We start from the raw sequence: 16,249 nt of genomic DNA on the forward strand, positions 1-16,249 counted from the left end.
AGAACTGTCTACCTTTCACATACCCAGGGGGGCACCTGTACAGCCTGTTCAAGTTCGAATAACAATGTATGCTGTTGATTCACTTTGGCCAGTCCCAATCACATAGACATAACATGAAGCACAGCGGCCCAACTCGGGTGCTTTTAATTTGGCATTACATGCATGCAAGAGCACTTGGAGAAAACCTTTCCAACATAGAATAGCTGTGCTGGTCCTGAGATGTAATTCAGTGCATCTGATCTCGTATGTATGGGGTCTCGCTGACAAAGCCCAGAGGTCTTCTATAATTATTCTAAACTGAGAACGGGGAGGGTGGTAAAAGGAGCTATAGTGCTGTTTCCACTGTCATTATAATATGATTTCCTCTTTTGTGCTTTATGGAATTGTAACAATGCTAATTATATTGTTTGTATGCATTATGCTGCTCCTGTTGGCTAGAGTACTGCATCTTGGAACACGTTAGTTAAAAATAAACATTTTAAACTATACAGTGTCTCTGTTTACTCATGTTGTGGACAAGTATGAGTGTGAACAAAAGAGTGTTCTTGTTTCCCACTATTCCTGAGAGTTTACTAAGTCACATGTTCTAGGTTGTCTAATCATTGGTAGCTTTGCTGTAGTACGGAGAACGAATGAGAAACTAATGCTAGTCGGATTGGGGTTCTGGGCACTGAGGTTGCTTTTTTGGTACACAACAATACACCAAGGTCCTGGTTTCCTGCGCATAGTTCTGTGCATGAGCAGAATCCCTGCAACACCGATAGCTGTTTCATTTGATCCATATCCATCCAGTTTACGCTTTTGGGATTTTACAGCACTTTTCTCAGAGGATACCCCTGGTAAATTGTGTTCAGGATATGCTGCAGCCTATATCCTCTATCTTTCAGAGTTGAACTTTGCACACGTCACTGTTCTTCGGTTTATGCTCGGAATTAAGAAGGCAATAAATACATTGAGTGTGAAGTGTAGGAGCTTTTCTGGCTCCACACACTTCACTGGCTTGAAGACAGCCCTTGGTTTTGAGGATTCAGCCATGTCTTTGGTGAATGAGGTAGATAGGCTGAATGTAGAATAGTGTATTGCCATTGTGCTTTGTTTCTTGAAAGTGTTAACTGCAGTGATTTTATGTCTCATATGTATTTCCTATACTCAGCATGGACAAAGGAGTCACTGACAAATGTCACACCATTTCTCCTGCAGATTTCTTCAAAAATTGCACAGCTGAAAAGAGGAACATTGGGGTTCAGAAAGGGAGAAAAACACTAATGTCTATTTAAACTACTTTGACAAAATGCAGTTTTTATAGCAGGGTAATGGTCACTTCTAAATATATGCTGTTCAATTTCTTCGAAGGTCAGCTAATGCCTGCATTCCCTGCAAAAGTGTGAATGAATGGTAAGTTTAAAAAAATTGTTGAACTTACTCTTCCACCTTCAAAGACGAAGGCCTGGTAGTCAGCTCCCAAATCTATGTCGGGTCTGCACCCTGGCCTTGCCCATCCCACGCGCATGTCTCCGCCTGTCACAGCTTCAAACTCAAAGTACCACTTTCCGTTTTTCACTGCATACGTCTTCTCTACCCTGAAGAAGCGGATCTTGTCAATGCTGACTCGCTCCAGAGTTCCATCAGCTGTGTAAAAAATAGATTAACATACAGAAAAACAAACCCACAAAAATAAGTTAGCATTATAGAAAAAATGAAAGAAGATTCCAAGGCTGTACGGATGGTTTAAATTATGTTTCGATATTTTTACTGCACTCAAGTTCTGAGGAATGGTCTAGTTTTGGTGATCTGAGGCTTGTTGGTAGTACTTTGCATGTCATTAAGAAGGCATGTCTCCACCCACCATCCACCAAACTTTCCCATTCTCAGATACACCATCTTGAAGGACTACTAGAGCCCCAGGTCAGAGGGACTCCCAATTAGTTCTGGTGCTACTTCTCCAGCTGGCATGGTGTGTCATTGGCTTGCCTTATACAATAATAAAATACAGGAAATGTGATCCCTACTGAGCTCCTTTTCACAGAGATGTTTCGATATGAGGTGATGATTTTTAAACATAATTTTGTTAAATCACCACAAATTCAGAATTTCAATGTAGCTATTGATTTAATTTTATTTGATTTAAAGGATGTTTGTGTTATACTCGTAGAACAACCCCTGGTTGTTCAAATTACTTAATTTGTGCTGCTGAGAGAGTAGAAGGACACAAATGGAAACTACACATGTAATTATGATTCATCCAGTCCTCTTTACTTTCTAATTTTACTGTTGCATTCATGGCCCCTGAGCCAAGGAACAGGTGGTACTACAAAAACACATTCACACTTTTTAATAGAATGAAAATCACTAAGGTTTCACTCCAGATTTCTTTAGAAAGTAGCTGTGGATGCCTTGGTCCTTGACTTTTCTGTGGTAACTGCAGAAAACATGTAATATTCAATGTCTAAAAAAGTTTGTGAATATATGAATAAAGTCGTACATTCTCATTTTTTTTTTGAGCATTTACCCTTTTCTTAATGTTAAATAATTGATGCGAGTAGGGTTTCTTTACGCATACTGGTTTATTTTTAAAAGAGGAAGTCAATCAATAATTCCACCTTGCCTTCTTTTAGAAAATAGAATCGTTCTCCAGTAATGCATGGATATGCATTTGAATAATGGTTTTATTCTCGATAAAGGCCATAGAGTACATTTTAATTTTGTGAAACATAAGGATTTTTACTGAAAGCATAGAAAGCACTCAGATTTTGAAGTTAGAGTATTTTTCAGGAAAAAGTTGGAAGTCGGTTGTAGTGACAGATTTTTAGGTGACTAAAAATGTGACTTTTATTCAAAACATTAAAGTTTTTGTAGGAATAATCTTTGAAAAAGCGGAAAATTACCATAAAAGGAAAGATAGATTTCCACATTAAAGTTCATTTTAAGAGTAGACAGCGACAACATCAACACTTTCTTGGTGGCACCATGTTGTTGTAATGGACACATTGTATGGCTGATGTAGCTCACCACCGGGACATAACAGTTTCCCTGCCCGCATCGGCGCAGGCAGGAAAACCTGTATTTGCTCCTGTTGGCAGAAGCATTTTTGAATCTCCCGCCAAGCAGGAGCAAACACACAGTCTGGTCCCACCAGCTGGGAGCAGACTTTTGATCTGTTTCCCTGCCCGCAGTAATGCAGGCAGGGAAATAGATCTAAATATGGCTCCATAAAAAGCTGCTCCTTCAGGGTGGGAGCAATGCTGGCTCCCGCTGCATGCGAGGAGCCGGCTGGTGTCATGGGATCTTGTGGTAATTCTCGCGGCCCCCAACAAGTATTTGCTGGAGCCCTGGATGGGCACACGGCAACCACCTTTAAGAGTGCTGGCACCAGGGATTGCGTACCTGGGCCAGGAAAGGTTCGGGGGGGGGGGCACATGCCCCCCTCCTCTTTAATTTTCAAAGTGGTGCTGAGTTAGGGGTCCCATGGCCTAAGAAGGCTCGGGGAGGAGGTCTACGGCATCCCCCTCCCCTTCAATTTAAAAAACATATGGCCCTGTGGTCCACAGGGTATAACAAGGGTCGGGGAGGGGGGCCAAGAACCCCCCTCTCTTTTAATTGTAGTAGTCCTTTATGAAATCATGTAAATACATGTGTTTTATAATTGTATTAAGGGTTTTTAGAATTATCAATTTTGTTTACACTGCTATATACATTTCTTTTGTAAACAGGATCTTGCAGAAATCATGGCATGATATAACAACAATCAGCATAATTATGCGGGGAGAGAAGCATCATACTTGATGAAGGTGTCACAGGACTATTACGATAGAACATCACCAGCCCACTTGGGCGTGACTGAGACACTGTACAGCTGCAGTAAAATTGTATGTGATATGCCCACTGGGGCGGGAATGGACCTGACACATTCTCGTTGCCGTTAAGTAATGTAAAAATGTTAAAAATTAGTTTAATTGAGGAGTACTGACTCAACTTTAACATACAGGCATGGAAACCTTCAAGAATGTTGTTTGCACAGTAGTAATATCTGTTTACAATATTGGCCCTTGCAGTTTACTGTCTTCCAAACTGCATTATAATTGTGGTTTTGAATTTGGCCAACAAATTATAAGCACTTGCACTTGTATGTCTCGTACGATATAGGAGACTTGACAGTGTTTAGAGGGCGCTCATGAAATTACACTTGTACTTTGCTAAACGTGGTTTATACAAAACTGTATATACAGTTGTATGCGTTAAAATAGTTTCAAACTGTACCAGATTGTAATTGCAGTTTTACGAACAACACTTTATTAACACATCATGCCTTCAAAATACGGGAATCAAACCAGTAGAAGATGGCGCCCATGTATTTTTTGTTAAACAACATGCAGATCCTCTTTGTATGTCTAGATCACGACTGTATGAATACGGAAGTGTGACATGTCTTGCCTGACCGTGAGAAAGCCGTAAAGGCGAAACGCGTCGGTCCGAGGCTATCGTGTCTGCAATAAACAGCATTTGAGTACTGCGGAGTGCCCTGAACTATATTCATTTGAATAAGGAATAATATATATATTTATATATATATATCGAAGAGTTCCAACTCCCGCTACTTCCAACCTCCTCGCGGCGGCGGCGAAGAAGGAGACTCAGACCCCGCTGAACTTAAGGTAAGTTGTTTTATTGCGGTTTACAACCCACGCACGACGCGTTTCGGGCCTCAAGAGCCCTTGATCACATACCATATATATATATATATCTAAAGTGCATGCTCGAATCCTGCAGCACTTGAGAGCAATTGTGAACAACGATGCCACCTACCCGGTGGCACGTCATTTCAAAACCACACATGAAAATGATGTTAACTGCCTTCCGTATTTTGTGATTGATGCCATCCCCAAATTAAAACGGGGAGGCAATAGAGAACGCATGCTGAGGCAACTGGAGACCCGCATGATAATAGAACTGGACAGTAAAACCCCGTTTGGATTGAATACCACAGAGGACCTCCACACCTTCCTATAATATAGATGAACTCTTGTGACTCTATACTCTCTTTACAACTAGAGTATAATACTAGCATTGACTTGTAGCATTCTTTTTTACATATAATTTTTATATACATTTATACTTCTGTACCGGTATTAATTCTTACCTCGTGTACTACTTTCCTTATCTTAGTATTGTCTGCACTTTACAGTAACTTATTTATTTGGTTTACTCACACCTTCCCCATGATCTAATTGATTGTGTATATTAAACATTTTAGATCTAGATATTTTTTGCACATTATTAGCACCTTGCACTTTATGGCAATCTTTGTACACTTACAAATACGCATTAATCATGAATTAGATCAGCCTCAGGGGGGTCACCTTTCGGGTAGACTGATATTCATATTTATTTTTCTTAACTGCAGTCTATCACATCCTATGACTATATTAGTGGGTATATATTTGTCATGGTACCACCTCACTCCTCAACATTATCTGGAGGTATTGCATAAGTTAAGGGGCTATTTTGAACGATTTGCATTCATGCAATAATTCTATGTTGCCCTTTATGTTTGCTCTGTTTCTAGGTAATATGTGGTGCCTCATATTTGGCTGTAAGAATTGTTTTAGAAGACATGCCTGGGTTATTTTTTCAAAATATGAAGTATATGCATATGGCTGGGTTCAAACTGGAATGGCATGGTGAGCAAAAAACGATGGATTTAGGCCCAGATCTCTGTACTGGGGTGAATGTATGACATTGTTCTGCATTCTGTCTATCAACTGTTGTTTTTGCATTTGTCACCCCGAGTGGGACGGGTATGCTCAGACGTGAGTCCCGTGCTCTCCATGCCACTGGAATCAAGCTATCCTGGCTGAAGAGGGGTGAAACCCTGAAACCGGTCCTAGGATGCTTGGTTCCAGTCCAGGGAGGACCTGGCTTGGCAGTTCGGGCTGGACTGTTCCCATGAGGCACAGGGTCAAGACTGATTTGCATATGGCTGGGTTCAAACTGGAATGTACTGGGGTGAATGTATGACATTGTTCTGCATTCGGTCCATCAACTGTTGTTTTTGTATTTATACTATCATGATACTTTTAAATGCCATTTTATGCCTTTTTAGACAACCTACACAGTGTAGTGAAGTTATTTCTAAGTATTCAGCATTTTATGCATTTATTTGAATGTAATCACTATCATTGTAGCAGCAGTGTCATCATTATTAACCTTTACTTCACTATTTTTTAAGGATGTGTGTTAAAAAACTGTTATAAAACTGATATACTATTTATGCCTGCAATTGTTTTAGTATATATTTATTTTCTGCAGTTAAGTCTGTTGATTAAACAGTATGGGCCCGATTCACAGAACTAACTTAAGACAAAATCCTAAACTTACTACTTTTGGTATTCACGGAAGTTAGGATTTTGTCTTAAGTTTGTCTTAAGATAAACTTAAGACAGACTTAAGACAGACTTAAGACTGACTTAAGTTAGGATTTTGTCTTAAATCTGTCTTAAGTCTGTCTTAAGTCTGTCTTAAGTTTGTCTTAAGACAAACTTAAGACAAAATCCTAACTTCTGTGAATACCAAAAGTAGTAAGTTTAGGATTTTGTCTTAAGTTAGTTCTGTGAATCGGCCCCTATATCCTTTATGTATATTATCACATGACACGGGTGTAGCTACTTAAAAAATATCTCTCGCAAAGCCAGCCTCATGTGATCAAGGCCGTTTTACCAGCCAAAACGCGTCATGGCAGGCAGAAGGGAGCAATAAAATGTCTCTACCTACCGCGAAGAGGAGTTTGTGCATTCTTTTTCGCCATGAGCTGGAAGTTTTAGAGTGCTTTGAAGTTGATATATATATATACACACACATATATATTGTGTGTGTGTGTGTGTGTCAAGGTTCATACATGTCAACTTAAGTACAGTAAATCTATTTTTACCATAATACTTACCTTCACGATATTCTGGTAGTTGATATTGTGGTAAAATATTTTTGTATGATGATATATAACCTTGATATTAGAGTATCATACCAAATGGATAGTAATTCTGCTTAGTTATGAAGAGAAAGTAAGCAGCTGTTATCTCTGGTTAACATGATTATTAGTCTTATCCAGTATCCTATATCACCCACTCTTTTTATCCTGTGCTTGTTTTTCTTATCAATGCCTACTGCCACTCGAGCTTATGTCGCTTTCCAAAGCCTTCTTACTAGAGGGTGGCCATCACCTCTGTAAGGATATATGTCTGTGTGCTGAGGCTGCATCCTCATGACTTGGCTATAATGTCTGGCCCTCTTACACAAGCAGCTCCTTAGAACTGCTGTTGGGAATCTGTAGTAGATGAGGAGACGGGTAACATGGCATGCCCTGGCAACATACCCACTTCTTGGTCTGGTGGCTCGATATTGTATCCGTAACCTGAGAACGTCCGTACTGCTTCACGAAGGCTGTCTCGGTTTGATTTCTTTGTTCGTTCATCTAGTAAAGCATATGGCACCAGTCGAGGGTTACGTTTGTTTTTGATATCCTGGAGGAAACCACAGAAATTCATACGTTTAATATCAATGGATTTCAAAGTTACTGAAAAATCTGGATTTCAGATCATTAAGATACCTGATTGCCCACTCTCTGCACATAAATTCTGCACTATAAGGCAAGGTAATGAAACCATAAATACCTGGAATGGTATTTGGACCACTGTCAATGTATAGAGGTTTTCATTGCAGACAGAACATCCTGGAACACTCGGAGCAATATTTTTGAATGAATTTTACAATAGTTAGTATACAAGCATAACTTAAAATACAGAAAGCATACCTCTCTAAATAGACAATATTCATTTGAGGGGGCTGGACATCCTGAAAAATTCAATAAGGCAGTACACCAAAAAGTTTCATTCAATTTTGATTTATTTACAAATACATTTAATAATCAGAAATGTTCTTATCAATCAAACAGCATTTGTAAAGCGCAACACTGTCACCCCTAGCGGTATCTGGGCGGTGTGTCTCCGTCGAAGAGCCAGGTCTTGAGTCTCTTTCTGAAATATGCCAGTGAGGGGGCTGTATGGAGCTGGAGGGGAAGGTCATTCCAGGTCTTGACAGTGATGTAGGAGCAGAAGCGGCCACCACTGCAGCTGCGACAGATTCGGAGAGTGTGCTCGAGGGCGCGTGAAGAGGAGCGCAGGTGTCTACCAGGATGGTGGAAGTTCAGTCGATGGTTAAGGTAGGCAGGTCCTAGGTCGTGGTGGGCTTTATCATTAAAAAATAATTAAACTTCAACCAATCAGAGACAACCAGCCTGAAGACCACACCCTGAAAGACCACCATTTTTCAGATTTCATTTAGCACTCGTGTGAAGGAGTAATACAAGGAAGTGAACCTGTAGTAAGGAATAGAATGGGTTGCGTATAAACCTATGAAAAATACCAATACTGGAGAACTACCATTACATGTAAGAAATGTTTTTCTACTCTAATATTGGATGTGGAGCAGCGTATTTTTAGCTCCACCCTTACACATCACAGAAGTGCAATGTTTACGTGCACCCACCACCATGTTATTTTGTGTGCCTAACTTTATTAATGACAAGAAAAGTATTTCAATGTACTACTGAACTGCGTTCACTGTAGAAACTAGAGATTCACAAATTTGTGCACATTAATGTTTAGTTTAACCATGAAGAAATATAGTTCTCATACACATTTACACCTATATTTTAAGGTATGTTGCATTTACTTGGAAGTGCTATAGTAAGTGTAAGCACAACTCATTTACATTTATATTGATACATTTATTTGGAACTTATACGTGCACATATAACCATATAATTTAAGTGCACAATATAGTGTTTAACCGTGCTAATTTAACTAGGCCTGAATTGTAAATGCATTTGGTTGCCTTGCACATACTCTCCTCTGTAGATGGGGTTCCAAGGCTTCATTAGTTAGAGAAAGGAGTTCAATGTATTAGTGATAGCGAGGCCTGAGAAGAAAATCTCGGCAGAGATGTGAAGAGCTAATGAATGGGAAAAAGTGTCTATTCATTGTATATCAGCAACAGTGTTCTATCCAAGGTTGTGTGATTGTCCAGGTTTCGTGAGATGGGAAAGTTTGACAATGTTGCCAATGAGGACATGATGTGCAATTCTATTGGTTCCTGGAAGGGTGGTGTGAAGATCACACCATGAGAATGTATCTGTACGTTTTAAGTAATGTATGCACTGTTGGCGTTTAGGAACAGATCCCCTTAGACTTTGAGATTTTTCTACTGAAATCCTCGCTATGCTGACACCTTCCTACTACACAGTCTGTACTTTGTCAACTAACGCCTCTTTTTGAATTCTGTATTTGAGCATGCTCAATTTGCATTGATTTGAACTAATTACTGATTGTAATAAACCAACTTGACTTTAGTTACTAATTTCTTGTCCTTATTGTGTGGCCAAATGGGTAACATGAAGTTCAATTGTTTTGTTGAATACTTATTCTCTTTGCTACTAAGTCAACCACAAAGGTGTGTCTTATGAAGATTGTAACCGTGTGCCAATGCGCCATCAAGAAGGCAGCAGAGGACGGTTGGTTGCTGAGGTAAAGAGAGTTTGAGTATCCCATTCTGAATTGGCCCAAACCCAGTCTGTGTTCCTAAAGCACATGGTTTGCGTCGGAGAATTTGTGGAGGTCCAGCAGTTCAGAAGACACTTGTGATTATGGAGGAGTGAGTATTAATAGGGTTGTGATTTGCTATTGGTTTTGTCTAGCTTTCGGTGTTATTCGGAGATTGTGTGGCGTGATGTGAAATGTTTTGAGTTGTTGTGTGAGTGTAGCGCTTGTTGTAAAGAAGTGGAAGTTGTCATCGGGCTCCACATAGTCTAAGATCCTGGGATGATATTAAAAAGTGTAGAAGACACTATATTGTAATTGTCTGCTAAGTTCTGTGGTGCTCGTCCTCAGAAGTCGTCAATGGCACAATTGAGACAGGAACATTTATCTTTTTGTGAGAGTAAGTTGTGGTTGATAAAGTGGATCCTAGTGCACATGGAGAAGCTGTATCAGTCCAGGGGGATTCCCGCTGGCCGATGTTTCACTCGAGTGTGTATCTGAGAAGGTCGGAAAGTGTATTGCTTTGAACCATTTCTTGTATGATTGAATACTATCGATTTCTTTAGTGGAGAAGACAAGGTTGTTTGTTGAAGTTGCTTTATGCATTGTTTTGTGTGCTTAATGCTGGGAAAAGTGCGTTTGTGAAAATTGTAAAGGAGGGTGAACTGCAGCGTGGAGTAAAGTTGATGTCTCAGTTTGTCGCACTGGGATTGGTCGGTTGATTTTGAGCTGCACTGAGATTGGTTGTCTACGTCATAGAGTGCAGCACTGTTATTGGTTGTTCATGCAGAACGAGAACTCTGGGTAAAGAAATTATTTCCTGGTTTGAAATGAAAAGGTGCATTGTAATTGTTGATCCTATTGTTGAAAAATTACATTCTTTAAGGCCAGATGAGATCTGTTCAGGGGAAATATGGTAATACCTCTTTGAGAGGAAGAAGAGGCACCACCTGAAGATACAGCTAGTCATTATATGGCTATAAAAGTGGGCCTTCATACATGTATTTGACTTAGCCAATGAAACCGCCTCCTGGACCCGCACGGTACAAAGCTCTTAATGCTTGGGAGCAAGGATCTCATGATAGGCAGAAGGAGAGATATCAGGGAAGAGCCCGAAAATCAGTGCATACGTATGCTAGGTGGGATGCAGAACAAAGGAAGTGGAGAACTGATATGATAGAGGGAACTAGATTGTTCCCCGTGTTGACACGCAAATGTCTTTTCGCAAAATCAGCTGAACTGTTGCCCCTGCAACAAAATGTCAAATCAATCAATTGTACATATTTTGTTTTTTGCCAATTGTATGTAAAGGAAAGAAACAGATTTATTATCCCCTTTTTAAAACTTTTTTGTCCCCGCAGTTATATCACCGCATTGTCTATTATGCAACAGCTAGAGACGCCTTATGTGTGCTTTGTAACTGCTTCCTTTTTATGTGCAACCATAAAACCTGGCAACCTAGTTAACTGCTGATCAAATTTATATTTTACATAGATATGAATTTTAAGTGACATTTTATTATCGCCTCAGGTTTTTAAGAAAGAATGTATGCCTATGATGCCTTTTAGTTAAATTTATTGAATTGTCATTTGCACTATGTACTTTTATGCATTTATATTTTTTTTAAATGCAAAATACAGTTATTTGATGATGATGACAAGCGAATTAACAGAAACAGGAAAGGAAGAGAATAAGAAGAAGGGGGACAGGACAAAAAATGCACAGTGTGGAAGAAGCCTGTAATAGCAATTCTACTTGGCGACCTTTTGAACTTGTTGTCGGAGTGTCCACCTCCATACAAAGAGCCCCAATTAGAGTTAATGAGTGATGCAGGTACCAGTGGAAACCCAGAACCAGTTACTGCACCAGTGAACAATGGTCCTTATCAGATTGGAGAGAGCACAGGGATTAAATCTTCTATCAACCCTAATGTTTTGAATGCCCCAGATGCACTTACGGTCCCAGTTACTGTTGGCTCCGTATTTCCTCTGTATAAGCCTGGATCGACAGAGAGCGCAACACATAATTTGGCAGTTCCTACTGCAATGGGTGCAACACGTAACACTCCTATAGACCCGAGAATGGGAGGATTTTCCTAAATTCCTTTAGTCCTGACTCCAGTGGTTACCACTTGTGGTGCAAGTGCAGATCTCACAATGAACCAGGCAGGATTCACTCCTACTGGATGCTCTGCTTAAAGGTCACCAAGTTACACCATGTCAATTTGGATTTCATCTCAGAGTGTTAACCATAATACTCACAGAGAAGGCATAACATCTAACGCCCCTGTAGTGCAGATGGGTCCTACTGTTAAAGAATTTGATGATTGGCTTAAAACCATGCTCAGGCCCACGAGAAAAAGTGAGAGTTCAGGATCAAATAAAGAGGTAATTCAGTCCCCAGTGAGAGAAAATGCAGTGGATGTGGCGAAGTTACAGTTAGAACTGGACACAATGATAATTGGAAACATTGATTTGTCCCAATTAGGTAGTTAAGGAGAGAGAACTTGTGTACATCGGTAAGGATGTTACTAGACATGCAGCACAGGCTAATGAAAGGTTATCAGATTTATCTCAGAAGTACAAGGTTGATTTGTCTAGGAATAATTCCTTGCAGAGGAGTTACAGTGTATGCTTTAATGAGAACTACATCACTAACATGAGAATATGAGGAATGAGACAGCAGATTAAGGAACTGATTAGCAGCATATTAAAATGGAGTGAGCTAGATAAATGGGAAGGTAGATGGGCGAAAAAGATGAAACAAAAAAAACCTAGAGGAGAACCGCCTCCATCCACAGTGGAGGGAGAAGGCACTACTGCATTTCCATCGAGGAAGTGCCTGGTGGGAGTTATGTCCATGTCCCTTGGAGCAGAAATGATCTTGCGCCATTCACAAATGACTTGCTCAAATTGAGAGAGAAACCACTGGAATGGCATATACAGGTTGAAGATTTAGAAGGTTATGTGGGTGGATTTGAATACCTTTTTTTCAACATTGCGGTATGGAGCGATTTGTGGGCAGAATGTAAGGTGGCTACAGAATGGCCGGAGAAAGGGCTTCAAGGAAATGCAATGATAAGTGCTCTGTCACCATTGGTGATGAAAAAGTACCAACAAGTGATGACTTATTTGAAAGTGAAAATACCAGTTAAAGAGATTGATTGGGTTAAGTCTGACAGGATAATCCAAGAGCCCAAGGAATCAGTGCATGTTGCAGGTGTTTAAACAGTACAGTGAGATGGAAACTCTTGAGCTGAAAGGCATGGGAAACTTTGTGTTTTGGTTTGTGACATGATTGAGCCAGAAGGTTGGCTTAATGATTCAGCAGCATTTTTACTTTGATGGCAGAATAAATCAGTTGATGAAATTTTGAGGTACGCAAAATACGATAGAGATGAAATGGAGATGAAGCAGAAGCAGTTAAAAGAGAAATTGATAGTGGCACAGCTGAGAGTCACACAGAGGAGAAGTCCAAGTCAACCCTTTGTGGAAAATGTTGGTTCTATGCAAGGAGTGCATCAGCAGGGAGCTCTTATGATGTAAAGTGGAAATAGGTTACCTCAACGGGGTAGAGGTTGTGGGGTTTCAATTGACCTGAGTACCGGGGTGGATGTGGCCACTTTGAAGAGGAATAATGTTTGTCATTACTGCAGTAAGTTGGGGCATTGGAAGAAGGAATGTCATCTTAATCCAAATAACATGGTGAATGGGAATCAGGTTCAGAATTCAGGATTTACCCAGCCCCAGAATAACAACCCTGTACAGTCACAAAATGTGCAGAGGCCAAGAACGCAGAATTTTAATGCGCTACAAGTTCAAGTGATACAGGTTCAACAAGCCAGTATGCCGCAGCAGAATAGGAATGGTCCTTGATTTAACTCCAAGCCAGTCCCAAATTTTAATCAAAATTCTCTCCATAATCAGGGTGCGCTCCAACAACTTCCTGTGTTTGAAGCATTTGAAGATTACCATTCTGACTTGCCACAATGACAGTGACTGAGAGGGGTAGAGGATTGTGCACAGTCTTAGAGGTGGGCCAGATCAGTCCATTCGTAGAAGGTGAGGTGAATCGCCACCCTGTATAATTATTGATCAAAACTGGTGCTATCCGCTTTACTGTTAGAACAGTGGAAGTTCCAAACCTACCCCTCTCAGGAAGAAGAAAACAAGCTGTAGGAGTTGCAAACCAGCAAATGACTAGCCCAGTGACAAAGGAAGTACCTGTTAAAATAGGGTCCTTTGAGGAGAATCCCCTGTTTGTGGTGTGTGATTCAAGTTCTGTAAGTCTGCTAGGACACAATCCTTTGTGCAAGCTGAATTGCACCATTTACTGTACCCCAAAGGGTGTGGAGTACAGACCCATGGTGAGGATGTTGCCCTTCAAATTGGCAATGCACAGTCCAGACATTGAAAGATTCCCTTTGATGACAAATGATGATTTGCCCCCAAATTAAAAAGACGCTGTGAAGCTAGAGGGCAAGGACTTTTCAGGAAAGGACATGGGTCTCAAAGGATCTGAACCTGTTGGCATTAATGTAAAGCCAAACTTGAGTACCGAAGAACCCCACAACATAATAGGACCCCTGAAACAACTGCTGGAATTACTCCACTGATTAAGTAAATGATGCAGCAAGGCATTTTGAAGCAGATAACGGAAAGTCCATGTAACTCATCCATTATTAGCTGACAGAAGTAAGTCCCTGTTGTACAAGATTTGAGACAGATTAAAGCCTTTGTGATTCCCTGTTGTCCCGTGGTACCGAATCCAGCTGTGATTTTATTCCAAATTCCATGTGAAATCGAGTGGTTCACTGTCATCAACCTTTGTCAGGCATTTTTCTCAATTCCAGATCATGATGACAGTCAGTTCCTCTTTGCAATTTGGTTTGGTGACCGTGTTTTCGCATGGTGCCGAGTCCCACCAGGGTATATGGAAAGTCTGTCTTTCTTCAACCAGATCCTTAAAAATAATTTGTACTCCTTAACCATGCCCTGTAATTCGGTCCTAGTCCATGTAGATATACTGTTACCCCATACCCGGACGCAGTACCTGACCAACAGCCGCTTGACCGGATATGAGCAAATCATTCTCCCAGCTGGTAACGTAACCTTAATGCATTGTGCTACTTTAAATCCTGTACCCTTGCTGCCCTTGCCTGATAATGAGAATGATGATAGTGAAGTAGAGCATGACTGTCTCGACGTTACTGAACTATGCACCAAGCTGAGACAAAATATTCAAGATGAGCCCCTACCTGAGTCCGATTTTGTGCTATATGTTGATGGATCCTGTCTACAAGACAATGCAGAAAATTTGAGAGCAAAAGACACAAAAATAATGGATGGAATGCAGAACAAATCAAAAATTCACCCCCAGTCACAAGATCTGAGTTAAATCCATTGTTCTTTTTGCTCACCATGCCACCCCAGTTAAGACCCAACCATATGCAAATCAGTCTTGACCCTGCTCCTCATTGGAACAGTTCCACCCAAACTGCGAAGCTGGGTCCTTCCTGGATCAGAAACAAGCATCCTGGGACCGGTTTTAGGCTATCACCACTCATCTGCCAGGCTAGCTTGAATCCAGTGGCACAGTGAGCCAAGGACCCACTTCTGGACATACCCGTTGCACTTATGGCGAGAAAGCAAAAGACACATAAATGATGGACGGAATACGGAGCAAATAAAATATTCCCCAACAGTCTAGAGATCTGGGTTAAATCCATCGTTCTTTTGCTCACCATGCCACCCCAGTTTAGACCCAGCCATATGCAAATCAGTCTTGACACTGCTCCTCATGAGAACAGTCCAGTCTGAACTGCCAAGATAGGTCCTCGTTGGACCAGAAACAAGCATCTTGGGACTGGTTTCAGGGTATCACCCCTCATCAGCCAGGCTAGCTTGAATTCAGTGGCACAGTAAGCCTGGTACCCCACGTCTGGCTATACCGGCGCACTTAGGGTGAGAAAGCAAAACACACACAAATGACGGACAGAATGCAGAACAAATCAAATATTCACCCATATTCAAGCGATGTGGGTTAAATCCATCGTTCTTTTACTCACCATGCCACCCCAGTTTAGACCCAGCCATATGCAAATCAGTCTAGACACTGCTCCTCATGGGAACAGTCTAGTCCGAACTGCCAAGCTGGGTCAGGCAATTTTTTTTTTTTTTTTAACTCTTTTTTTATTAAACATGCTCATCGTGCAGCATAAGGTATTACAATATAAAGCAGGTACAGGCGTGCAATGTGACATAACTGTTACATCGAGGTGTATAAAACCATACAGTATCATGACATATAACCAGAAATTGGTGCCATCTTCACTTTCCCCCTTCTCTCTGTAGAGGGAGCCCGTCTCTATCCTGTGGGAAATCATAAGTCTAGATTCATCCCCCGATACGCTTGCCAGGGGTCCCACACCGTCTCTCATTTCTTAGGGCATCCCCTACTACGGTACACCACCTCCTCCGCCCTCAAGCACCAGTCTAAATCCATTTCCCACTCTGCCACCGATGGCGGGAGCCGTTCCCCCGATCTCTTCGCAATGTTGCATTTAGCCACCCTGCTCCACTCCCGCCAGTGCCAGCCATAGCCGGATGCATCGGGCCAGTCTTCTTAACCCTGTTGCATCAGCAGCAGCCATTTAGCGTCAA

The 16,249-nt window shown here is 41.1% G+C and overlaps 1 protein-coding gene across 4 annotated transcripts in view; it reads right to left on the bottom strand.

The window, feature by feature from the left end:
* The window catches only part of RYR3 (ryanodine receptor 3), a 2,047,168-nt gene that overhangs the window by 1,217,544 nt on the left and 813,375 nt on the right, over positions 1–16,249 (bottom strand). For all 4 annotated transcript variants that reach the window (XM_085627314.1, XM_085627313.1, XM_085627312.1 and 1 more), the window contains 2 exons: positions 7,367–7,514; positions 1,424–1,629 (listed from right to left, as the gene is read on the bottom strand). In XM_085627314.1, coding sequence (XP_085483440.1) covers positions 1,424–1,629; positions 7,367–7,514 — 354 coding nt within the window. The remainder of the gene's footprint in view (positions 1–1,423; positions 1,630–7,366; positions 7,515–16,249) is intronic.

The sequence above is a fragment of the Triturus cristatus genome, chromosome 9, assembly GCF_964204655.1.
Source record: "Triturus cristatus chromosome 9, aTriCri1.1, whole genome shotgun sequence".
NCBI classification, from domain to species: Eukaryota; Metazoa; Chordata; class Amphibia; order Caudata; family Salamandridae; genus Triturus; species Triturus cristatus.